A 26,619-nucleotide genomic window follows, 5' to 3' on the forward strand; every position below is an offset into this window, starting at 1 on the left:
AAACTTCAGAACAAAAGCTGATTATGTTTCTTGTTCAATATTTTTTTTATGTTTACAAGCTACGAGAAACCGACAGGTTTCTTAAGGTGGTTAAAAAAATAGCCAGAGGTGAGGCGAGCCCACGCTTTATTAGACGTGTTTTGGATTCTGCGGTGTATCATTGGTCATGACAAACATAATATATGAACTCCAATATGAATATGACAAATAAAAGCAAGCTGATTTAACAGCTTGCCAGTTCCAGGTGCTGCTTTCATGTAGCAAACATCAACAGGATGTTAATCTGCATAAAGCTGGCTTTGCTTTTGTTTGCTCACTCTCGTCATCATACATTCCCTTATCACACATACATACATTTTTTGATGGATGAGCATGTTTCTGTATAAAATTCTCGTTTTTTCAAGCTGTTGGATGCTTGTTTTTTTTCCCCTGTTGCTACTGGACATGGTAAGTATTTCACATGATTGTTGAAGTGTTGTAGAATAACTTATCACTGGGTAAAAAGTAAGCTGTTTTATTTTTATATATATATATATATATATATCTTGAATCTTAAATCTTTATCTCAGACCGGCTGTTGCAGCTCTGAGCATTCATGTGATAATTGATGTGATCTGCTCTAACAGGTCCCTCCCACACGTTCCTGTAAAGTGCACAAGTGAGTTTCTTATTCTTCTTTAATTTTAGCAATGACCTTTCTTCTTTTTGCGAAGTTGGCTGTTGAGAGGACTTTCAGAAATATGGGCCTAGTGTTCAAATGACTCACACTGTTACTCACTCCTACTTACAGATGCACTGATCTGCTGGTGCTCACTTCCTTTGCTGAATAGTTTGACTGCATATTTGAGACCTTATTCTAAATCCCTCAACTCTGAAACGTCTATGAAAGCAGCCTTCATTAATAAATCTGACAATGACTGCATTGTTTCACAGTGAGTAATGAGCAGTGACCAGTAATAACGATCATATCTATTATTAACCTTTTTGAGGCGGCACCCCTGTGCTGGTGTTCAATTCTCTCGAATTCTTCGGAGGCCAGAACCATCCCGCTGTCTGTCTGGTTGTCCTGGGAATAGACACAGTTGGTTGAATGAAGTGCTTTTGGTTGACCCCGCTGCTATGTATGTCTGTGAATGCAGCAGCTATCTTTGTTATGAGAAAATGTCAGCAGCCGGTTCACATTTTCAACAATTGATGAGGGGATAAAGAGCTTTACTTGAGGAGTTTTCTGTGGGTGCATCTCCAGAGGCAACTCTTCAAATGTCTTCACTCTGGGCTGGTAGATTTTGGATGGTCCCACAAACACACAACCGCCAAAGGGCACACAGTTATAATACCTGGTCAAGAAGTGTAGAAAATATCATTATTAATACATGATAGAGCCTCCTAATGATGTACAAATGCTGGGAGAAAGATAGGAACAGAGCAGAGCAAAATATAACGTGAGTTAGTGAGTCAAGTGGATAAAAAATTAGTTTACATTTTCATTTCTAAATATGTTTTTCCTATGAATCATCAATATTTCTTCAGTCAGTGGTTTAAAAGAGGATACGTGGTGGCGAACATTTTATTGGCAGAATGATTTTCACTTTTCATTTTGCGTCATTTGATAAATTATCAGTGAGAGCCTCGAGGCGGAAACTATTCAGCACACAAGTCGAAGCAAACTTCAGATCATCATCTAAAAATACGGACTTGATAATACATCTGGGGAACAAAAAAATGTACTCTCCCCTCATCCCATGAAATACCAACAAAATGATCTTGAGCCTTCCTGTGGGGGTTTGTGACCTCTAGTTTAATAATCGCTTCTCAAGAACAGTCGGTTTTTTAAAAATTCTAAATAATAAATTACTGACTGATAGAATGGAAAGTGTTATAAGCTCCAGGAAATCGTGGGCCTTGAGTAAAGAAGTCCCGATGGGATGGAAAACAATGAGCTTCATGCATAAGAAAACACTCATACGAACAGATTCTTAAATGGCACGCGCCAATAATTAAAGTGAATTAGTCGCGTTGTCGCACTTTGATGTTAAGTACGAATAAACTTCACAGGGTCCAGACCTGTCATACGAGTCATGTACAGATAGACCCACAGGTCTCCACAGGGAGGAAAACACTTTGGACTTAATTATGGATTAATTAATATAATGATGAAATATGACAAACCTGCACATCCTCGTGAACGGCTGATATTCATCAAATCCAAAACAAACAACTTATGACAGGTTTGTGTAGTGAAGAGAGTTTTCAAAATTGGACTTTATTGGTCACCAATAAAGAATAATTCAGTTGATATTCTGTATTTTTGGTAACTACCAACATACAACCTACAATGCATTCTCGTTGCAACTTCCTTTGCATGTCTGTGGTTCTCATCCCTAAGCCCATTGGTTCCTATTAAATATGTACATCCTAAAAACTGCTCATGGATGTACTGCAAGCATTTAGTTTAAAATCAGAGAAAAAAAACTGAACAAAAAATAAGCCGGGTACTGTCATTTTAAGCGAAACGGCTAAATAGTGTATTCTTTGGGGAGTTTTTTCAGCTGCCGCAGGGTGGTGTATGTGAGAACAGCTCAAAATAAACTGCAGAATGTGGTTATGGTAATTAATGAACATGTCGCCCAGGGCAACAGTGTGTCTTATTGATGTGTTTAAATGGTAGAAAGACATTATGCTTCAGCTACACAGAAAATATTTCAACATTTTAAAAACATTTCATGGGATTGTTGATGTAAAGATGTTTTTTCCTGATGTAACAGTTTTTTGGTTGATTCCCTTTCCTGGGGTCTTAAAGGACAACAAGAGCACACATTAGTACCTGGTGGGCATGGTGTTGCACGCCATTCTCAGCTCCTCTTCAGACGGAGGCCGTGATGAGGCCTGTGAGAAACCATCATCTTCAGAGCTCTGCGAGTGGTTCAGAGGGACGTAGTCTTTTCCATCCTGAAAGGAATTTCAGGATTAAACCATTTATAAATTTAAAATGATCACTGGCTATAATTAATGTCTCCCCAGCAGTGGACTTACAGGTAGACTGTTGTCCTGCAGCAGGTCTCCCAGGATCTGCACCAGGGCAGGGAACGTCGGCCTCTCCTTGGGCTCACCATGCCAGCAGGCCAGCATGATGCCATATCTACCAGCAGAGGGCAGCACCATCACAACAAAGAAGACACAGTGGTCTTCAAACCTCCACAAATTTGCTCCTATATCCTCTCTTAAGTTTAAGAATCAGTTAAAATGATAATTTCTCTGAGCAGGTTAACATTTGATCTTTGCCTCGATCAAATAACTCAGGACTACAAATCTTATTTTACAGTGAAAGATCATTTTCAATGAAAGCCTACACTTACATTTCTGGGGAGGCGGTCTCTGGTGCTCTCATCCTGACACCATCTTTCAACCGTTTGCAGAAGTCTTCGTCGATCTGTACTCCCGGATATGGAGACGCACCTGAGGATGTTAAGCAAGAGGACGAGACAGTAATAAACATGTCATGTCATGTTTGGATAACACTGATTTATTCTGCTTGTAAAATAATTCATTCCCAATCGCTGACCTTCTGTCTCAGACAGAACTGTGAGTTCTGGAAGAGACAGTACTGAAACTCCTTTCTTTGGATGTCTGTACAAAAGGATCTTCATAAAAGATTAAAGTGAGCGTGATCTGGTTTTGTCTTTACCCAGTGAAAAGATTTCCCAGAGGAGAACTCCAAAAGACCACACGTCACTCTGGCTGGTGTACACTTTGTCGAAGATGCTCTCAGGAGCCATCCACTTCAAAGGTAGACGAGCCTGAGAGAACATTAAAACACCAGACAATCATTACAAGATCATATCATCATATGGGTTAAAAAAAAAAACAGAAAAAAAGGAGTTTACTGTTTCTCCAAAGTACATGGAGATGGATAATAAACCTGGAAGCTTAACTCTAAAGCGTAGTGAGTGTGAGGATGCCGTACATTGCCTTTCCTGACGTAGTCGGGGTCTTTGTATATGTCTCTGGCCAGGCCGAAGTCACAGATCTTCACGATGTTGTTCTCTGACAGGAGAATGTTCCGGGCAGCCAGGTCTCTGTGGATACACTGTGGATACACACACACACGATCACACATACATCAAAACCCTGCGGACATGTGTGTGCATGTACAGTATATGTTTACGGGAACGTTTGCATGCATTGTTTTCACTTTGTTTTGTGATGAGTGATGAGCAGATATGATTTGGAGGAAGTCAATAGCAAGTTTGTTATTTTAACAATCTGTTGCCAAACTGTGTGTGTGTGTGTGTGTGTGTGTGTGTGTGTGTGTGTGTGTGTGTGTGTGTGTGTGTCTGTATCTTGGTGCCAATTTGTAACTGGGACTGGATTATGTCTCAGCCCGGCAGAGCTCTGTGAAACGCAGCAGGAGATCTGACATAATTCACAAAGGTGCCACGTAAATGTATTTACGGTAACGACTGGTTTGGATGAGCTGTTTAAAACATTTAACAGTCCGGTCAGATCGTTGATATTCATTATCAGTTACAGCTGCTTTTGTTGTCACCATTTGAATTTCATTATTCATCTCATTACCAGTGGACCAGTAGCAACATGTCAAAAAAAAAAAAAAAAAAAAAAAAAAAAAAAAAATATATATATATATATATTATATATAACCGATATATTTCTGCTCTTCAGAGCAGTGCACCCAATCACCAAATGAATTAATAAATAAAGCTGATTTCATTACTGTCACAAGATTATCTATCTAGAATATGTGGTGAATCTTATTATTATTGTTTTATTTCATTAAAAAGTTCTGTTTTAATTCAATTTAGTTGTTTTAATAGAAGAGATAATAAAAACATTTTTGTCTACTTTTTTTTTTTTAGAAATCTGATCAACTTTGTCACACACAGTAACAAATCCCTCCCTCCCAAAACAGCCAAACAGCAGCTAAACACTAAAACACTAAACAGCAAAATACACAAAAGGGGGCTAAACACTAAAACACTAAACAGCAAAATACACAAAAGGGGGGAAATTATGATACTACTACTACTACTACTACTACTACTACTACTACAGCAACATTACTACCACCACAGCTGGCTCCTTTCGACGTGAAGGAGCAGCAGCTCTACTCCGAGTTCCTAAAACTCTATCTCTAATGCTGAACTCATTTCGGCCACTTGTATCCACGATCTCATCCTTTCTGTCACTTCCCAAAGCTCATGACCATTGGTGAGGCATGGAACTGAGAATTTTGTCTTTTGGCTCAGCTCCCTCTTCCCCACAACTGTCCAGTGTGTCTGCAATACTGCCAACCCCACCTGCCGGTTGGTCTAACGCTCCATTTTCCCATCATTCCTGAACAAAACCCCAAAGTATTTGAACTCCCTCACTTGGGGCAGCAACTCGCTCCCAACCCTGATGGACCATTCCACCATGGCCTCAGACTTGGAAGGTGCTGATGCTCATCTCGGCCACTTCACGCTCAGCAAATCACCTTAGTGAGTGCTGAAGATCACGGTCTGATGAAGCCAACAGAACCACATCATCTGCAAAGAGCAGAGATGCAGAGATACCCTGGCTGTGCCTTGAGATCCCCTCCATGAATGTCACAAACAGAGGGGACAGGGGCAGGGGGCAATCTTGGTGGAGTCCAAACACCCATTGTGAACATATTTGATTTTGTGACACAGCTCTCACTTTGGTTTGTTACAAGGACCGGATGGCTCTTAGTAACAGCCTCGATATCCCACGCAAGCCTGCGTGCAAGCTACTCCATGGCAAAACTTCTGCTCCATGAATTTTTGGAAACTACATTATCCACGTTTTCCTCAAATGACACTCTTGTTCCCCAGCAAATGCCGCCAAAATATTTCAGATTTAATCTGTGAAAAATGTAATTTATCAGCTGAAGAAGCAGGAAGTTCGGGAAAACCTCTCAGTCCGAATTCCTCAGGTAAACCCCCTAATGAATTTACATTTGCTGACAGATTATTATTGTTATTGTTTCTTATATTATTTCTACTTTAACTTAAGTAAAGAATCTAAAAAACTTCCAGCATGGAAGATTTAAAGGGCTCTATTTACTGACTGTGACAGAAATTGAATATAATATGTATAACTATGTTTTCACAAGAGAGAATGATTATGTTTTTGTTACCTCAGAATGAGCCTTTTATATCTTTAATGTCTAATTTGTTTTGCAGCTGTGTTTATCTTCTCAGTTTCCTCGGTACATTGCATTGTGGAACAGTAATTTCCAACAGCACACACTAAATCAAATTAAATTAAATTTTAGGCGCATTCAGACATTTTGGAAATATATTTAATTTAGTCACTTCTCCTGAATAAACGCATTACGCTATGGTCGCATGGTTAATTAAGATGCACCAGAAGGCGTGAAAAGCTGGATAATCCAGGTTACAACATCTGTCCCCGAAGGCAACCTCTGCTGACGATTCACCACAGCTTCACTAATTGTCTGTCTAATGCCGACAATTAACCTTTCTGGAGGCCAGGAACTCCATCCCACGAGCAACCTGGAAACTGTAGCAAATTAGATCTTCTATTGTCAGAGGAGTTTTCCACAGGTCCTCCACTGTGGAGAAAGAAGATGAGGGAAAGAAAAAGATGGAGAAATGAAAAAAAAAATGCAATGAGACAATAACTTAAATATGATAATAACTAAAACAGACTCACTTTTCTCCAAAGCAGGATTCTCATCAGGCGTGTTGGATGATGGACTCTGGGGAGAGGTGCGAGTGGATGAGGATGGGGAAGGTGGGTGGCGAGCCCTTTGGTCCATTTGGCCGGCTTCAATCATTCGTCTCACTTGACTTTGAGTTTTAGGAGAGCGATCCTTAGTTGGAGAAACAATTCAGTAGGTCAATATAAAAAAAACCAACAAGACTACTGTGCCACAAAAGCTTGATTCAGTACAAACAGACTATTCTATACTTCTAAATTGTCTTTCATGCTTTGAGGTTGTTTAAATGCAAAAGATCCCTCTGGGCAGAGTTAAATAAGAACATAAGAAGTCATTGTTAAAAGAAATTGGAAGCGTAGCATGAATTGAATTCAAGCTGAAATAAAAAAAAATTGTCTCAGGAAATGGATCATAGATTATCAGATGAAGTGAACTGACAAATCACAGTTGAAACCTGTTCAATCTAACCTTTTATTACATCCCCAAATCCCCAAATATTTGTGTAATGAGCTCATGAGCTTGAGTCATTTATGCCTAATTTAAAATCAGCTATTTTGGGGTAAACATGATTACAGCAATAATCCCCCCCAGTTATGCAACACTATGTGGTCTAAATGGAAGTTTTAATAATTTAATTTGTCTTCTTTTGGGTCCAAAATGATTTCATATGTAAATACATTTGGTGTTTGAATTATGCTGGTTTTCATTCATGTTCAAATATCCTTTATTGAAGATTAGTGTGTATTTGTCATAGGTGTTCAATAAAGGAGAAGAAAAAATGTCTGCTCAACAAAAGCAAAACACAGCAGAACAATCAGATATGATATGAAAGTAGAAACTACTTCATAGTTCATGAAGAGTTTTGGATACCCTGTACGGGAGGAAGAACTCTCTCTTGGCTCGTAGAAAGTTGGACAGATTCCCATACTTGCAGTATTCAACTACCACCATGAGCGGACCTGGTGAAACAGACAGTTACATTTTTTAGTTTTTTTTTCTTTTGACAGCAACTGTATAAAAAAGGCTGCAGATTTTTTTTCAGGACACCTCACACTGTTTTCTCTGCAATTAAAATGATTTCTGCCTCGTGTCTAAGAGCTTTTCACGCCATATCCAGAAAACAGTGAGAGCCGGCGTCCTAAAAGCATTTCCTGCCTGAGGCTAGCTGTGAGGAATAAATTGCTGCTTTTGTTTAGGGTAAACATTTTCAGATGTCCTTCCCTCAAAATGGTCCAACTGATGGTGATGTGGACATAAAATAAGGGGTGTCAAAGAAAAACAGAGGCAGCTGTTTGACTTTCTCAGTCGGTTTGCTCTTAAACATGTTGCGTGGAAGCTGTTAACACTTCATAGAGAAGGAATTTCACTCAAGGACAAACACGCATAGTTGAAAAGACCAATGATCAGATGTTTAAACTGACTAACATGGACGTAATCAACATAAACATCAGAGCAGTCATCTTTAAGAGGTTTTATTGTTTAGTTCACACTCACCGTTTGGTTTGGTGCAGGCTCCTAGCAGGTTCACGACATTCAGATGGTTACCAATGTGAATCAGTATCTTTAGCTCCGACATCAAGGCCTTATGCTCGCTGGCTGTGGCTCCATCTGAAACACATCATCTTATTGTTCATTCGTCTACCATCGCATCATTTGTTACACATACAGCACTACACCAGAGCAGTTGAGCTGACTCTGACCACAAACTTTTTTCTGAAACCATGTGCAGAATACAAACAAAAGACACAAATCTCACCCTTCAGCATCTTGACAGCCACTGTGTCCAAACTGTTGTTCTTGCTGATTCCATAGATTGATGCCTCAATTACTTTTCCAAAGGCACCGTGGCCCAAAACCTTTCCTGCGTCAGGAGAAAGAACATAAAAGCGTCAGAATATCCATGCTCAGTGATGTACGCAGACTCGGTTTTAGTCTCACTGGAATACACAAACAGTTGTGGTTGGAAGCAACTGCAAAATGTGAATGCATCTGGCATCCACATAGGCAAAGGGGAGGAATTAGAATCTCAATTGCAGCGTTTGGAAACAACATGTCGCCATAAGTTGGTCTCCTTGGAACAGATGCTTTTTCCTCAGGGTGTTTTTCAAAAGCCGTGCTAGGAATGAGCACATATTTAACATTAGCACTTTACTTGGCAGCACTTTGCCCAGCTGGCAGCGATCCAAACTCATGCCATTAAGGATTCTGGAAATGGAAAACTAATTCAGTTCCATCCATCTATTCACTCTCATCCCCCGCCTGCATACTTCCTTACACAACCCCCTCTCTCTCTCTCTCTCCCGTTCACTCATTTATCCCACCAACCATCCATCCTTTGATCCCACCCTTTTCCGATTGCCTCACCCAATCGGAGTCGGTCTCTGGAGATCTCCCACTGCGAGGAGTCGTATGGCAGGTATTCACACTGCTCATCGAGAGGCACCTCCCCAGGGTCCATGATGATCGACAGGTAGCCTGTCTTTATGTCTGCTGGGTTAACCTAAAGTCCAGAGAGAGAAAGGGTTATCACGATAAATAAGGTGGTGGAAAAAGCAACACAAGAATAAAAAGCAAATTACACGTAAAGCGTACTGCTTGATTTATCACATTAGAAATACTTCAACCTGGGAGCAAGGCTTTGAAAGCTCTTGAAAAATCTACTTATTGTACAAAATTTTCATCCATTGACCTTCCACCCTGTTATTATTGTACAGCTTTCAAGGCCAACTGCAAATAGCAAATACATAATAGTGCCGGAACACTGTAGCACCTTTATCTTTTTCACTTGTGTTGCCACAATCACTTCGATAAGCATGTAATGATGACACTGTATGTGCACTGGATCTGCAGTGCTCGGATTGCATTGTATTGAAATCCTCGTACACAATGAGATCTAATAGTTACTGACTTATTTACTAATTAAGAACTGTGTTTCACTGAGGGAGATTATTGATAAAGCAGTGACTGTTTTTTATTTTAACTGAGTCTCCTCTTGATAATTAGAGGCGTTGCGCTCATGTTTAAGACAAATGCAACCTGTTAGTCTTGAACGTAGTTAGCAGACAGATTAAAGGCATATTTGGAACGCTGTATATTAAATATGTGACCATAATATTATAGTTATTAGCATCCTGCTAATATGTAGTTGATTATTGCTTTAATCTTTGGGGTTCTGTCTGTTTTCTGTCCGATGATGACAGGAGCATTGGCGGTCAACCCAGATCTCTATATTTATTTTTTGATTTATTTGTTGTTCATTGTTTGGCTGGGGTTTTGTGCTTAGTAGGGAGGACATTTTGCCAAGTGAACAAGAGGGAAGGAGAGAGAAATAAAATCTGCCATGTCTATGTTAATGTGTTAATTATATCACCACGCTGTGAACAGTGAAAGGCAATATGTGACCAAACGAGGACCAGTTTGAGCCTCATTATAGGCATGCTTGTTGTTCGGGCTAATAGCTGTAAAAGAATAATTGGATGTGTTCCCAGCGGATAGCAGTAAATTACCGACTCTCCCTTCGAGATCAAACAGGTTGTGCACAAATGCCAACAGACGTGCTGTGAGTCAGAGGTTAAAGTGTCTCAGTCAGTTTCTCTCACAAACACACAGACACACAATGAAGAGTGGCGCCCTCTGACCCGCTTCACATTGCAGAAGATGAGGATGAGCAAGGCCCAGAAGAAAACAGCGATGACTCCAGTCCCGATGAGGATCACAATCTCCACGTTGGCTTTGTCGCTGGAACCTTGACACAAACAAAGAAAGAAAGAAAGAGTCACTTTTAGATGTCTTACACATCAAACCTCCTCTCGCAGTTCTTTATTTAATCTCTCTTTGATACCATTACTCCTCACCAGCTGTAGGCGGTGCTGTGTTACAAACTATTGGCCCCAGCCTCATTGCAATCTCCTTACAAAAAATCTTTAAGTGTGCTAAACAGACATTTAGTCAGTTCATTCATTCTGCCATTCGTCATGAGACAACTCCCAGCAACGCTTCCATTAAATTATTCATTCTGTACACACAATGTCCCGGCAGTCGATGACTTTGAGTTTATTGCGGGGAGCTGTACATAACAAAAGCACAAAACCTCCAGCTGCAGGGAAAAGTGCAAGAGGTGAATGACAAAACATCCAGACCTGAACATTTTGTGTGAGAGGGTGCAGGCTCCAGGGCGGCTGTGATTTCAGGCTTGAGCGCACTCGAGAAAGCACGTCAGCGGTGCCGGTGTGTGAGTGGATTCAGGTGTGACTGTATGGAAGAGTCTGTTTCTGTGTGTGTGTGTGTGTGTGTGTGTGTGTGTGTGTGTGGCTGTCTCACCGATGACCCTGACGGCGGCTGATGACTGGACACAACCGCGCTTGTTGCAGGCGGTGCAGGTGTATAGTCCGGCATCTTCTTCTCTGACCCGCTGGATACTCAGTGTGCGGTTTGAATCCTGTAGCTGGACCCCTGCGAGGGTTAGACACAGGATTATTAGTGACACACACACACACATACATACATGCACACACACACACCGTGCAGAGTATAGTGGAATTGAAACTATAGTATTCAATTATATTCCCAATAATTGCCCCTGTGTGGTGACCCATACATCCCAGCAGCCCCTCTGAGTGAACCCAGAGCATCAGCTGTCACTCAGGCTCATATTGACTATGCCTCCTCCCACCTCCTGCCCCTCCATCTCCTTCGGATGTTAAAAAGACACACACGCTGAGAAAGCTAATGAGCCATGTCTATCGGCCTGCAGGGTTTTTATATATATATGTGTGTGTGTGTGTGGGTGTATTCTTGTCACTGGTTCTGTTTGACACAACTGTTAAATAGTATGAGTGCGTGGGTGGGCTGGTGGGTGGTTGTCTATCCGTGTGCATGTGCTCGTGTTGGCTTTTAAAAGCTGCGCTGCCATAAATCACGAGGGAAAGATATTAAAAATGGCAATATCTGCCAGAAGTTGACATAGAGTAAATATTAATGGAGCTGCTCTGTTTTCTAATATGAAACCAGAATGTAACAGATCCCAGATGGGTTGGTGTATGAGTGTGTGTGTGTGTGTGTCTGCTGAGTCAACAGGTGGGAGGCTGCACCGTTGTGTAAACGCCGTGCATCACCTGAGTAGGTGTATTCATGTTACCTGACATTTGGTGAAGAGGCTGGTTGTCTTTGAACCAGGAAAGGCGAGGCAGGGGTCTTCCCTCCACGTCGCACTCCATCCGCAGAGACTCAGTCACATTCACCGTCTGGTTAGTGAGGCTGCGCTTGTACCGAGGCGCCTCCAGAGCTAAGGCGGGTAAGGGACAGGCCAAAAAAAAGACGGAGAAGAGAGAGCAGGAAAGGGAACACTAATCACTTGTCCGCACTGATTAGAACAGCATCTCAAAGACTGAACACGTATGTAATATGTACCGGAGGGTGTTGTAGGATTGACAAAAGGGGAAAAAGTTACAAAAAAATCCCATTAATATAAACATATGTGCTCGAGGCGCTGATTCACATAACATGAATGAAACATGGGTTTGTTTGTGTTCTGGCCCCTGCAGCATCTCAGCTCTGTTTTCTGTCACTACATATTGATGCTATGCAAACACCAGGTGCTCCCTCCGTTATGTGTGGATGTGGGTATCCGGCTGCGTGGGCATGAGAGTGTGTGCATTTTTACGCCTGCAGCATGTTAGCAGAAGTCCCTGCTGTGACTTGTGTGTTTCAGCTGCAAAAGGTTGAGATTTTCTCTATAATTAACCCTGTTTAGAATGACTACCCTGCAAGTCCTGGTGATGTGTGTGAGCTTTCACCCCTTTTAGTTCTCACCTCTGACAGAGATGTTTCTGTACAGGCATTGTTTCTCCCCGCTCCGTCTGCTCTGAGCCTCACACACATAATGACCCTCATCAGACAGCTGTATGGACGGGATGGTGAAGTCCAGGACCCAGCTGTTGGAGGGCTCCTGGAAAGAGAGCTGGCTGTCAAGAACATTGGCGTAGAGGTGCACACTACTGCAGTCCAGCTCCTGGGGCTTGCCCTGGTCGTCCTGCAGGGCCTGAGGGTCGAGACGGTACCACTGCAGCTGCTCGTACGTGTAATTGTCAGCACTGCAGCACAGGGACACTCTCTCCTGCTCCAGGGGATTTTTCGAAGGCTGGACGTCCACACTGAACCCCTCGGGGATGGCTTTGAAGATACAGAGAAGGGCAGATGGGGCAGTTAGGTGACCTAACAACAGATCTCATGCAATGAACATTTCATGGAAACAATTTGTTCAGGGTTGAAAGGAAACTTGTGGTATCTAGCCATACATACAGCTTTCTTACTCACTGCAGCCCAATAAAATAGAAGAAATTGAGACGTTGTGGTGCTCAGAGGGCTGGAAAAGTGACATTTCAAATATGTGCCAACAAAATTACTTCTTGCTACACTGACTACTCCAAGCTAACTATTTTAATTAGGATTATTTCTTCTGCATGACCAGATTATGTGACAGTAGGACCTTGGGCACAGGCATGTGATAGTACCAACTACCAGAGAAGCATTATTATTCAACCTTGTTTTTCCACGTTTTTCTGGTCTGATGTTGGTTTTCACCAAGCAGGACTATTCTTTTGTCAAACATATTTAAATTTCTTTACTTATTTGTATATTTTGTGTAAACTATGCAGCTGTATTTGTACAAGAGTCCTGTGACTGTTCAATGAGAGATGCTTGTTGAGCTTCGCTTCAAACAATGGTAATTGTTTAGAGGGTCCTGGCCCCGTTGGGCTCTTGGAGACACTTCAATAACTCTAACCAGGCAATCAGTGAAAGATTATGTTGCTGCTGATTTTTTTAATGTAATTTTCCACTGCTGTGAACATCACAAATTCTGTTCACCTCCATTGTTATGATTTAATTATTCTGTGTTTTGTGTCCTTTGTTATCAAATGCAGGGGAAATCTAACCTGACATACTCACTGGTTACATAGAAGTAGATCGGCCACTCATCTTTGCCGGCTTTGTTCTCAGCAGAGCACTTGTACATGACGGAAACGCTGGCGTTGGAAATCTTTAGCTGGCTCACTATCTGTGAGGTGAGAAAGGCTGGATGAGATTTTAATTAATGGGGAGGAAACGTGCACGCAAAGGAAGTGTCGTCATGTAATTCTTTGTGAGCCGACACAAACCAGATTTTCCAGACAGTCCAACGAGAAGCAAAACTCAGGTATGAGAAACATCAGGACGTTTTGTGTGTCTGCATGTGCATGTTTCAGTGTGTGTGCTCACTTGATAATCTCATAGTGGTTTGAAATGTGTAGGCATGTGCACATGTGCATGTGTATCTGGATGTGTTTATAGCCAGTCCTCGCAGGAAGTCTGCAGAGGAAGACTGTTCTAAATATTTCTACTGTGGAAATGCTTCTTGATTTACAAATTTTGTTACGGAGCTCACAATTTGGGACGCTTACATAAAAACATCACAGTTCATGGATGAGTCCACTTACATAAATGTCTTCTTTTCTGGGGTACGTCCTAATTATATTCAGTCATTCTTTGACAGAAACTGCAGTCCTACAATCTTATTATTCTTTTTGTTATTCATGAAGAGGTGGGCTTTTAAAGTCACAGTCAAACAGCTGCAATGAACCTTTTGTCGGCCATCCACCACTTGAGCTGACGTTTCAATAGGCTCGATTTCATTCGCCGCATTTTCCGAGCTAATGTCCTGCCAGTCCTGACAGTCTGAGATCCTGTCACTCCGGCCCTTCCTTTCTCGTCGAACCCTGGAGAGAAACACAGATACATTTGTGACATCTCCTCTCATTGACATGCATAGCAGAGAGTGGGCAGTGGGGGAGAATTCAGAAGCACATCAGACCAGACATCCTGAGGTTTTATGATTTTCTTCCACCCCGCACACACACCACTGGATTGCATTTCAGAACATCAGCCGGGATCCCAAAGTGGAGGCAATTATGCTATGTGTCCTGGCAACTAATGGAAAAAAAACTATGATATCAATTTCTATAATGAACATCCATAGTGTGAAGATCATAGCGGAACTAATGAAACATGAAATAGACTTTCAAGTTTGCATTTTCTCCTAAAGACACCGTGAGCAGAAGGTATCAGTGTCAGTTTTACTTTGACTCTCTTCATACTCTCTCACACTATACACACCCAATTATAAACACTGACATCATCTATTTATATAATTTCATTTTTTTATTAAGATAAATGCTAGATCACTGCTTCTCCAAACTGTGGTACGAGTGCCACTGGTGGTACGCGACCTTCTGGCAGTGGGAGTGGAAATGCCTGATACATAATCACGTTCATTCACGCAGTGCACACATAAATCCGTAATTAGTTAATGTTAGTTAATTAACGGGCAAAGGGTGCTTACCATTTTTCTACCATATGAGCCGGTCAACAATCAATAATGTTATTATTAAGAATAATGTCCAGAATAACAGCTGGTACATTTTGTAAAACGTAAATAAAAGAAGATTTTGTTCTCCGTCAGAATTAAAGACGTAAAACTTCCTTGACCGAAAACATGCTTATACCAAAGATTGATCCTAATTATTAACGTAAACTTCAATTAAAGGGAACAGTTCAACATTTTGGTAAAAACATTTTCTTCCCCAATAAATGAAAAAATATCACTCTTATAGCACTAACTTCAAAAATACAGCCAGGAGATGGTGAGCGGGTGTTATATGGGTGTTATATTCATGTTATATTTAATTTCTTTCTGGTTTCTCCATCGGTTGCCTCACAAAGACAGCTGGACTCCAGGAAGTGGCGAGAAATACTCTACACGTCTGTTTTTGTACATATTCAAGAGTTTATGAGACTTACTGAGCTTTAGTGGCTAGTCAGGCTTGTATCGCTTTAACTAAAAAACGTCTTAACATCTTGTTACACCCAAATGTTAGATATACATTCATACAGTGACAACTTCACTTTATGTCAGACCATCCACCCTCGGTATCATGCTGCCCCCAGAACATATTTATTTTTCCTCCCACTATATGTTTGACCATCGGATTACAAAGAGAAAATTCAATTCTTATATATCAGAAAAGGTCAACACAGCATGTCTCAGTCAGCGCCTATGAAATGTCACGAGAAACGGACCCTGAAGTGGATAGCTGGAGTTAAAGTTGAGCCCGACCAGCCACTGTTGTGTGTTTCACAGTGGAAAAACAGGTTGGACGCCTTGTGTCTGTACTGTATGTTGCATGCCCGCATGGAAAGGTCAGGAGAACAGCAATAACTTCAAAAATTAAGCCTTGGAGGGAGATGTAGGAAGATAGAGGCGGGTAAATATTGTTAAGATATTCAGCAGAAGGAGGCTTTAAACACAAGGGTTTAAAGGGATTGGAAATAACCCAAATCTACTGTAAATGGCTGTTCAGAGAATCCATTATGTTGAGCTGTGGGATTCAGGAGAGATGAGGAAGGAGAAAAGATGCCTGGCAATACGTATGTGTGTGTGTGTGTGTGTGTTAGTGTCTATGTGTGTGTTGATATTTGGCACTCTGATGGGCTCAAACATGCTTACTGTAGGTGGTTTATGTTATTTCAGACACATGAATGAGCTCATGTGTGTGTGTGTGTGTGCCTATGTATGTCAGAAAGTGAGACTGCTGTGTTGGACCATAGAGCAGTGTAACATGCAGATTATTACTGTGTGTGGAAGGAGTCATTTTGGACATTGACCACCTCTCTTAACATCTCTCCCACACTGTTATGCCTGCAGCCATCTCGCTCATTGTTTTTATTTATTTATTATTTTAAGATTTTTTTGTTCATCTCACTCATTGTTAACCTTTCTTGTAGAGCTATGATGACTATGCAAATTCAGGTTTGTGGTCGCCAACTCATCACTGACCCTCGATGAAGAAGTGGGCTTTCTGGAAGCCCTGCAGGACCCTGACAGTGGAGGCGGCTTGTGTTTTCGTGTGTTGAGCTCGCCTCATTTGTGTGACACTACATTGTGAATGATGAGGTTTTCATTTGTTATACAGGGACTAGGCTACGGTTAGTTCATTGTGACTGATTTGCACACATTTAGAGACATTTCTGTAAGGGTCACTAGTTTTATGGGGGCTGTTTTGATGTGTTTTTTGTTAGTAGAAATTACTTTAGCTGGTGAGGTTTTTCGGTTCTTGTTTCTACTTCTTTAACAGCCTCCGCTCAGGCTTTATTCCCTTATTGTACCTCACCTCCTTTTGATAAAATTAATCTGAATTTCATTAAATAAATGATAATAATTTATGTTGCTTCCTTCCCTTTAAGAGTCGGGACGTTACATCCACCTTTCTCTTTATCGCCACTCCTTTATTCATCCATCCACGTCTCTTTCTTTGCCAACTCAGGGCCAGTAGATAATTTCACAGTGACCTCTTCTTCTTATTTATTTTTTATAACGCTTCATGCACTGCATCCCTCTCCTCTCTCAACTTTTCTGTTTGGTTAGATTAAATCTTATCTGCTTCCACACAGTGAGTCATGTGTGAGTGTGCGTGTATCCGGGAGAGAAGTTTTTCTTACAGTCTGTTCTGAGTGCTGTTGAGGACACAAGGGCCCCATGCCCTCCACTGCCAGGTGACGTTGGGAGCGGGTAGACCGAAGGTGGTGCATGTTAGTGTCTGGCTGCTGCCACTCGGGTAAGGACTGGACAGATCTGCTATTTCTTTCTCATGGATCTGTGGAGGAACTGTGGAAAAAGAGAGCCAATAAATAATATTTAGGGACACAGACCTATATGTTCATTGGACAGAACAAGGCAACACCCCGGACTAGTCAGTCATTGCCAGTTAGTCACACAAATGTAGAGAAAATCACCCTCAGGCGCCTCATAAACAGCTATGAGTAATTTAAGTCCTAGAAAACTGGTTTAAATGTCCTAATAAACTAAAACATGACTGGAACAGAAGAAAGCAGAGAGAAAAATCTAATGAAAATAAGATGAAGTCAACATCAAAATGCGTTTATGCAAACAAGTCAGCAAAAAAAAAAAAAAAAAACTGCGTTTACATTGAATACTTCTGGTAAATAAACGACAGAATAATTACACAAGTACATCATGGTATTTTCTTTGCAGCTCCCCACCTAATCAATCATTTATGATACCTTCATGAATCAATTTGTTCACATCTTTTGTTTAATAATGCAATATTTCTGACTTTGTCTTAAATCTCTTAGCATGTTTTCCACAAATCCAGACCACACATTCACTTTTATGATGCCTTTTTGTGTAAAATAATACTCCCATGCATACACTTTATATGTTCCATACTTGGACGGCGAGTAAACCTCCCGAGTTTTGTAGCAGGAGTGTTAACTGTTGCGCCTCCACTGATTTATACGGAAAACATCTGGCGTGATATCCACCGAGGACACACGGATCAACAGACTATGTTACCATTGACAACAAGCGTGATGTTCAGCCTCTTCTCCAGCGCAGCGGCGCTGTTCTTCAGCACCACCGTATACGTCCCAGAATCCTCCTGACAAACATCCTTAATTTCCAAAGCATGGTTGTGGTGCGTCCTCATCCTTTTCATCTTAACCAGCTTTCCATCTTTATACCTGGACACAACACACACATTAAAAGCATAGCTGTTACAGTAACCTATCACTGTGATTGTATGCACCTAAATTAATCTTTAAGCCTAAGATGTATGAAGCTAATTATACTTGTGGAAATTATGTTTAATGGATACACCAGGGAGTCTCAGCTTACCATTGTGTTTCAGGTGTAGGGAAGGCAGACACATTAACTTGTAATTTGAACGACTTCTGGCCGGCGGTTGCCTCGACCACTGCTCCATTTCTGTAGCTGAGGCTGATAAACGGCTTTTCTGGAAGACGAGACATTCACTCGTTTACATAAAGTAATTATTGCTTCAAGTCTGAGTATCAGATTCACAACAGCGACTGTGGATACGAATGGTGACCCAATGCCATGTCAAAATTGATAAAATAACGAGTGGTTTGAGAAGTTTGCTGTGACTCTGGGTCACAGAGCCACCATCCAAGCTTCCAGCGCTAAATATTTAATTGCTTTCCCTTAAAATAATCATTTTTCAAAAATGATTTATCCTTCTGAAGTTTAATTTATAAGCAATATACCATCAGGCATTTGTCTTCTTATGTGTCTTTCTTATGTGACCAGAAGGTTATAGTGACTAATCTAACCTAATAGTAGCAAACTACACTGATCTATAATGGAGACTGTTGGACTGTGCTATTGTTATGTTACATTTTTCACACATGCCATGCTAGAGGCACGACTTTAGGGGCAGCAATGACGTTTAGTTCATCAGTCAGTCCATCACTTTCATCCGGACTGTAATATCTCAACGCAAACAATTCATGGTCCCCAGAAGATGAACGACGCTATGAGGTTATTTGCGAAATGTCTCAACAACTATTGCATGGTTTGCTATAAGACATTCGTGTCCACATCAGGATGAATCTTTTTCGATTTTTCATCCAATATTTAATATTTAACTGACATCATTATGTCTTAGTCTTCTTATTATGTACAGATACTCATGAGTAAGATATTTCAGTTAACAGACTCTATTGAACATGAGGAAGTAGTAAACGTGCACTGTTGTGAGCTTACCATAAACTATGACCTGAGTTTGTTGCGTTAGTGTTGTGTCAATGCTCGTGACGTTGCAGATGTAGGGCCCGGTGTCTGTGACGTTAACACTGTGGATGGTCAGGATGCTGACAGCCTCTGTGACATGTAACAGGGCTTCACGTTGGGTCTTGATGTCCACCCAATTGTTCGTCTGGTGAGAAAAAAACAGTCCAAAATTTAGATTTTGACTGATTGGTGTAATACAACTTCCGAACCAACTGTCCACTGCCCACATACCAGTTGGCCAGGGTAAGACCACTGAATTTTCACTCCTGTGTCAAACTCCACTACCGCCGTGCAGTTCAGGGTGATGGCCTCCCCCACTATCAGCTCGACTGGGTCCTCAGGAAACAGCTTGACATCGTAAACCTGACTTCCTGTCCGGGAGAAAGAGAGGGAGGGAGAAACAAGTGGGTGGTGGGCAGTGGGAGGGAGACAACAAGAGGAGGTCACGGTGACATCGTCAGCAGATTTTCCTTCCTCACAGGACCAGAGGAAATGACTTTCCTTTGGACTAGAGGAGCCATCCTACTATAAAGAAATCGTCTGTCACAGGCCTGCACTATTTCCATTCATGTGTCAAGCTATAAATCACTGAAAGACATTAAAGTAGAATACAGAAACCAAACCCGCAATTAAAGATAAGAGAGAAAAAGCAGGAACGCTTTGGATGCTGGCCAGCATCTCTGATATCTCTGCCGCCTCTCGCTGCAGTCACTAGAAATGACACTGGATGTAAACAAATACATTTCTGTTGATGTCAAGCAGCAGACGGTGATTGCCCGATTGTTTAAACACTCCATTAACGTTCCCGAGTGAAGACTCGCTCTCAGTTTCCCCTCTGAATGATTCTGCTGTTACTTTTGGCCCGGCAGCGGTGGGTATGAGTTTCCTTTCACCATCTGAAGTGAGAGATGAATGATCTCACACAACATAGCAAAGAGCCTCTGGGTTCCTCAGAGTTCACTCACAAACTGTCGCATTAAATCTGCCTTCCCATCTTTCCCTTTTCATTTAATTCTGCGAACATAACGGAACGCGTCCCCACGTAGAAAAAAGGGAGTTGTTTTCGAGGAAATGACACTGTGAAATAAAATCCTTCAAATTGTCAGCATTAAGGCATAATTGGCTCACTAACTGCCACGCAGAATTATGAAGTCAGTCTAGCGCCACCTTCAATTTTCTTGGACTGGAACTCCAGAGAGGACTGAAGTCTTTAACACAAACATAGTTTACCTGTCGTGTGGATCAGGTAGTTGGCAGACTGAAAGTCTTCGCCTTCCAGCGTGGCGAGACACAAAACCCCAATGATCATCGGTGCACTGTCAATGAGTTGTCTGGGAATGGACCAGCCTCGCTTGTTGTCCCACTTCATCTGGCTGTTGTCCAGAGATGAGGGATACTGAGATGACACAAAAAAGAAAAAAAAACAATCAAATTATCAATTCAAACATCACTTGACAGCTTCAATTGGATGTTTAGAAGAATGAGAAATCTGTGGTGAACACAAACCGCATAAAGGGTAACATTTAGATCCGGCACTGTCACCAGACATGGCACTATGACGTGTGTGGTGGAGTGCCTGATTAAAATGGTCTCCAGGCCATTTCTGATGTCCTCATTCTTGGCGTCTCTCCGGAAGAAGGGCTGCTTGGGGTCTGGATGCAGACAGAAACAGGGAGGCTGTTACAGGATGACTCAAGCTGCAAGCTGGGATAATAGCAGCTATTACTGAGGTAACTTCGTGAATGGACAGTCCGATATCTCACAGCCTAATAATAATGACCCCTGAAGAACTGCAATTACATGTCATCCAAGAGACAGACGAGAAGGTTTAATCCTCCTCTAAACAGTTAATTTCACCCCGAGCTAGTGGAAAATATCCTTCCCATGCTTCTTCCTCAACACCTTGATGGGTTTGTTTTTATTGTCTGAGAGTCACAGCTGCTGTTGTGGAGGAGCTTTGGGAGACATTGCAGTGATTGTACCAAGCAATTTACATTGCAACTGATATCACTATAAAACCTCATATTCCCACACCATTATAAAAATGCTTATCTCTCTCGCTTTGCCGTCAATACCAGCGACTTTTGTAAGCCGGCTCAAGATGTGTGAACGCAATCTGCTTGTTTCTTTTCTCCTCTGAGATAAGCCTTCGATTATTTTCAGACATTTTTTTGAAAGCACCCAAAGCTACGACCGCACGGCCAAACAAACGCTCCTATCGAGAGGCTTATATTTCTGCCCTGCAGTGATCTAAATACACACAGGTAACAGAACTAATACACAACTCGCCTTGCGGTGCAAGTTCCTCACAATAAATAACTGCAGGTATTTTACTGCAATCGGTTTAGGAAGGGGGAGAGAAGAGTTCGCAAAGCTTTGGGGGATATGAACCTGGATGTGATGTGCCAGAGGAGTTGCTTATGTGTTTTACGTTACCCTGTTTGAGTGCGTGGGTGCAAGCCTACATACATACAGTATATTCATGTGTTCATACTGTACAGTTTGTGTCTGAATGTTTAGAGTGCACAGCTGAGATGGGGTAAAGGGGAGACGTCTGCTTGTCTAACTCAATCCACATGCGTTCCTTCTCATACCCCGACACGCTGGGTGTAATTTATGGCTGAGATTTCATCTGCTTCTGATCAGCCCCCTGGTTAGATCTGTGGAAACTGTTTTGGCACCTTGTCAGAAGGGATAAACACACGTTTCACATGAGTGGACTGGTCAGCAGGATTCCCCTACATGACAATCATCTGTCTTTCCCACTCTCCCTATCCACTGCTTTTACTTTTCTCCCACAGCACATGGAGCGAGGCAAGAGTAAAGAGGTAACCCTTAGGGCCAAGAGTCCTGAAGTCAGGCTGAAATAGAGTAAGTAGAAGGGATGGATATGAATCCTAATATGTGACAGAGTGAATCCAGAGAGAGAAGAGGCTGGAAGTAAAAACCCATTTTACATGACAGGTCTTATCAGATTTCTAAATTCTCATGAGAAGGTGAATTATAAGGGAGTTGCTACGATAGTTGAATATTAATAAATCAATAACATACCCTTCCTCTAATTAAAAAAGTGAGCGGGCTGCTCATTCCTACCTTTATCAAACACTTTGCATCTCTAATTTCCGAAACATTAACCCTGCCAGCGTCCAGGGCGTTACTGCGGCAAAGTCAACATCTCCCAGGTCTAAAAAACAGGGGCTGCTTTGATGATGAAGTCATATACAAACAGGAGATCTGTTTCAGTAGGATGTCTATGGTTTTCTTGTGAACCTCCCAAGGAAAAGAGAAACTAAAGACTAAAGGCTCCACAGAGCGAAGCCAAAGAGAACAGGTCAGGCAGGCGGGAGATGAAACACGCTCGCCTTAAACACAGAACAAGTTCAGACGGCAAAATGGCCTCACAAACTGCGGAGTCGCTACTATATGAAATTGATTTCTAAATAGGAAAGAAAATTCATGGTTGGGAATAAAGATGTGCTGTCACAACTGACAATTTAATAGTTTATATGCACGACACTCACTGACAATTACCCTTTAAAAAAATAAATAAATAAGAGAACGATTGAAACACTTCATAATGAATATTTTATGAGCCAGTGAGGTGAAGTCATTTGAATATCAATTTTCATTTTCAAATGTAAACATGTGTGTGTGTGTGTGTGTGGGGGGGAGTGTTTGTGGAAGTGTGACTCACCTCTGATGAAGACGTAAACGTTGACGGCGGTGGTGCCAACAATGATGGCCTTGACATCCTTGTAATAACAGCGATAGTAGCCTGTGTCGTTGGCCTGCGCCCCTGTCAGGGCCAGCCTCTTGCAGTAGGGCCTCCCAGGCTGCCCCGGACACTCACTCACCAAGGCGACCCTCTGCCCGGGGACCCTGGTGGTCGGCAGCTGGGCCTGACGATCAGTTAGTTCCTGTCCCACCAGAGTCTGATCAGGCCAGGCCCAGGCCAGAGTGCGCTGTCCCCTGAGGAGACGTCAGGTCAAAGGATGTTAGATAGATTAAGAAAAGGTAGTCAGGTGTTGATTATGCAAAAGCTGATTCACCTGATTGTTATTACAGACAGACTTGACTAAATCAGCCAGGTCAGTCACTGTCATGTATTAACTGTATAAGGTGAGGATGTGCATGTGAGTGGACATCTGTTTGTATGATGCTATTAATTCCTCTGTGTATCCACACATCCCTGTTTGTTTTGTGCTTTGTCACATAAATTCAGTTATGGACATGTTAACCTGGAGGCATTATGAGCGAGAGTGGAATCATAATGGATGTCTGTAAACTGATAGCTATGCTTTCACCACCTGCCTCCACCAACTACAAATATGTCTGCATTTGCAAAAATGCGATGAGTGGATATAACCGCAGAAATCATAAGGGGGAAATGAAAAGTATTCCCTGGTTTATTTTCCAGCCCCTGCGAATCAAGCTTATCTGTCTGGATTCAGAAAAATTGTACATTGTGACAACTAAATTGACCAAATTGACACTGACTTCCTCTCCCGGGAGATTCTCGGTGGTGCTGGCTATGTGAGGTTTACGTGCAAACAACTTTTTTTCAAATCAGTGTTGGCAAAAGTCCAAAGGTATCACCGGCTCTCCAAACACAGCATTTTTTTGTACCGCAGAAACAAAATGGTTAATGGAGTGACAGCTTGGCAACGGGCAGCGCAGCAGAGATTTCATGAGGATAAAGGATGGTTATTATGAGGGAATTCATATCTCAGTTGGACTCGGTTTAGATCAGTTTGAGCTGTGTTTTAGAACAAGGAAAATCTCTGTGTATCTTATAGGACACGACCTTTTCCTCTATTTACATTTTTGGGTTGTATGATGTGCACATTTTTAAAACCCTCTGAGAAAAACTTGGAGTATTCACAGTATTCAAATGTTATGTTAAATAAAAGCACAGTATGTACTTGAAGTGTCAAATGCAATCCAGTTTTACACTTTTATATTTGACTTTTATCACTGACACATTAAGCAGCATTTTACTGTTGGAGCTGCTTGAGGTGGCACCAGTTTTGTGACCGCAACTGAATTGTTTGGTCTGTCATCCCATTTTGTTTTGTGAAAGTAAACATATTTTATTCCAACTTACAGGCAACAGTGTATATAAAACAATACACTATATTTTATTATTATTCATTTAGTATCGTATGAAAAATAACAAGTAATTATATCAGTCAGACAATTGTGCTGGAGTACGAAGTATAAACATAATAATAGTAGTATAGTATAGTATATTTCCCTCTCCATAAGCAGTATAAAGGTATAAAGTGACATTAAATATGTATGTAAAGTACATGTATCTCAAACTTTGTATAAAGAACTTCAGTAAATATAATTACACTTCACAACTGCAGTGTATTGCATACTGTCAGTCTCAGATGACATCCTTTGTTTTTTTTGCTGCAGTGCAGATCGACTGGCATAATAACAAACAGTCATAATAAAGCAGCTCTCGTGCGAGTCATGCACGACTGCACGTACACACTCCCGTCCCAGGGCGGCACATACCTGCATGTAATAGTGAGCGTTTCATGGACTGGAATCACTATTTCGTCTTTGGAGCTGTCGAGGATGGGTGGAGTCATAGAAAAGCCAATCACCAGACCTGAAGGAGCAAGCACGACAACTGCATTAGATTCATGTTACACAGGTCGGTCAGGACCTGGTGGTTCTGATAGAGTTGCTGGTACGCTGTCGAATCTCTGCAACACATCAGAAATATGAAATTTGACACGACAACATCAGATAGCACGTTGTTCATTACATTTACAAGCTCTAAGGCAATCTAGACTACTGGAAAAACACCCAGTCACAGAAATCATGGCCCACTCATGAGGTCGACGCTGCTCAGTGCTCCCTGCTTCCTCCTCTGAAATAGCCACGAGGACCATTTTCCCTTGATTCATTACTAATACATTCACTTCACCGACTTTTGCCTGCTTAATATGGCCAGTCTAGAATGTCATTACCGTCCCAGAGTCCCCTCAGGGTGCTATTAGCGCTTAGTCAGACTCCACACCTACAGTGTATCATATATAAAAATGTCACCATGACTTATGTCCCACCTGGATATCATTATAGATGAAAACACACACAGAGCGATAGCACAGACAGAGAAGGGTGTATGAAGGTGGGGTGGCTTTCTTTCTGCATTTATGAAAGCAAATGATGATCATTATTCACGTTTGACTTAGAGTTTGTTTGAAAATAATGAAACGCATGCAGTATTTAATGCACTGCATATAGGCACTGTCTCAACTCAACAGAGAAAAACTACTCAGACCAGCAACTTTAACGCCTGAAAGCCTCACATTCGGTACTTTTATTTAATATTCTCTCTCTAAAGACAAAGAAAAGCACTACTAAAAGTCCATTTACATCACTTTCTCTACATCTTAAAGCACGCTACAGTCAACAGGCCAGACGACCCGTTTCAGCACCTTTCAGCAGAAAAGCAGGGAGAATGATTTCACAACAGTCAGGCATGACCCGTTGCCAATCAAAATCCGAAGCTCAGGTCAGCTGCAATTCTTGTACACAAAACTCATTCCTCTGACACATCCTGCTGCCCGGGGGAGCACAATAGAACAAGGTTATTCCTGTGTAAATATTTTGTTCATCGTGTTTACAGTAAAGGTTGATTCCAGTAGAAGGAGACTGATCAGCCTGGATTCGTTCCAATACTGCAGGCAGAAGCACAAGGATACCCTTAATCCTGAGTGGTGAGTCTTCGATACAGTAAAGTACAATCTTTAAAACTTTTACAGCGCAAGGTTAAGAAAAAAAAAGTTTTTTACCTTTACCAAAATCAAAAGAGGAAACTTTAATAAAAGCTAAACTGTGGCCACACATTATCCAAGGCTGTCTTCATCATTGCAATGAGCTTTCTATTGCTTTCTGCAATATTTGATTCTTTTTCCCTCAGTAAGATGTAATATAAAATATTCAGAATTCATAAAAATGAAGAAAGGGTATGAAAGAAATATTTTTATTTAAGTTTTTATGGTTTCATTTACCTATTTAGTATTTCAATATTATCAATATTTCCTCAATATCCTTGTAGGAACAGTTTTTACTTTCTTGACAAGAGTTAGATGAGTTACAGTTAGATTTAGTTTAATCTGAACAAAAACAACATGTCATGATGACGTCTGCAGATTATGTGCTGGACTATCTTTCGGCCTGACGCTGTCACTTTTTGGAGTTTCTACTGGTTGGCTGACGTCACCGTGACAACAAACCTCCACATCCTGTTTTTGAG

The 26,619-nt window shown here is 41.4% G+C and overlaps 1 protein-coding gene across 1 annotated transcript in view; it reads right to left on the reverse strand.

Annotated features, from left to right (window-relative positions):
• Positions 1 to 26,619, reverse strand: part of flt4 (fms related receptor tyrosine kinase 4) — a 42,105-nt gene that overhangs the window by 2,227 nt on the left and 13,259 nt on the right. Inside the window, exons 2-29 of the mRNA XM_027279798.1 lie at positions 24,867 to 24,963; positions 23,038 to 23,312; positions 20,850 to 20,995; positions 20,574 to 20,739; positions 19,575 to 19,714; positions 19,317 to 19,488; positions 18,429 to 18,546; positions 18,108 to 18,274; positions 17,234 to 17,399; positions 14,319 to 14,454; positions 13,649 to 13,757; positions 12,512 to 12,871; positions 11,838 to 11,984; positions 11,021 to 11,152; positions 10,339 to 10,445; positions 9,065 to 9,200; positions 8,457 to 8,561; positions 8,195 to 8,308; positions 7,571 to 7,659; positions 6,694 to 6,853; positions 6,498 to 6,592; positions 3,965 to 4,087; positions 3,686 to 3,797; positions 3,357 to 3,456; positions 3,034 to 3,139; positions 2,825 to 2,949; positions 1,217 to 1,337; positions 981 to 1,066 (exon numbers count right to left, since the gene is read on the reverse strand). Coding sequence (XP_027135599.1) covers positions 981 to 1,066; positions 1,217 to 1,337; positions 2,825 to 2,949; positions 3,034 to 3,139; positions 3,357 to 3,456; positions 3,686 to 3,797; positions 3,965 to 4,087; positions 6,498 to 6,592; positions 6,694 to 6,853; positions 7,571 to 7,659; positions 8,195 to 8,308; positions 8,457 to 8,561; positions 9,065 to 9,200; positions 10,339 to 10,445; positions 11,021 to 11,152; positions 11,838 to 11,984; positions 12,512 to 12,871; positions 13,649 to 13,757; positions 14,319 to 14,454; positions 17,234 to 17,399; positions 18,108 to 18,274; positions 18,429 to 18,546; positions 19,317 to 19,488; positions 19,575 to 19,714; positions 20,574 to 20,739; positions 20,850 to 20,995; positions 23,038 to 23,312; positions 24,867 to 24,963 — 3,910 coding nt within the window. The remainder of the gene's footprint in view (positions 1 to 980; positions 1,067 to 1,216; positions 1,338 to 2,824; positions 2,950 to 3,033; positions 3,140 to 3,356; positions 3,457 to 3,685; positions 3,798 to 3,964; positions 4,088 to 6,497; positions 6,593 to 6,693; positions 6,854 to 7,570; positions 7,660 to 8,194; positions 8,309 to 8,456; positions 8,562 to 9,064; positions 9,201 to 10,338; positions 10,446 to 11,020; positions 11,153 to 11,837; positions 11,985 to 12,511; positions 12,872 to 13,648; positions 13,758 to 14,318; positions 14,455 to 17,233; positions 17,400 to 18,107; positions 18,275 to 18,428; positions 18,547 to 19,316; positions 19,489 to 19,574; positions 19,715 to 20,573; positions 20,740 to 20,849; positions 20,996 to 23,037; positions 23,313 to 24,866; positions 24,964 to 26,619) is intronic.

Source organism: Larimichthys crocea, chromosome I (genome assembly GCF_000972845.2).
Source record: "Larimichthys crocea isolate SSNF chromosome I, L_crocea_2.0, whole genome shotgun sequence".
Taxonomy (NCBI): Eukaryota; Metazoa; Chordata; class Actinopteri; family Sciaenidae; genus Larimichthys; species Larimichthys crocea.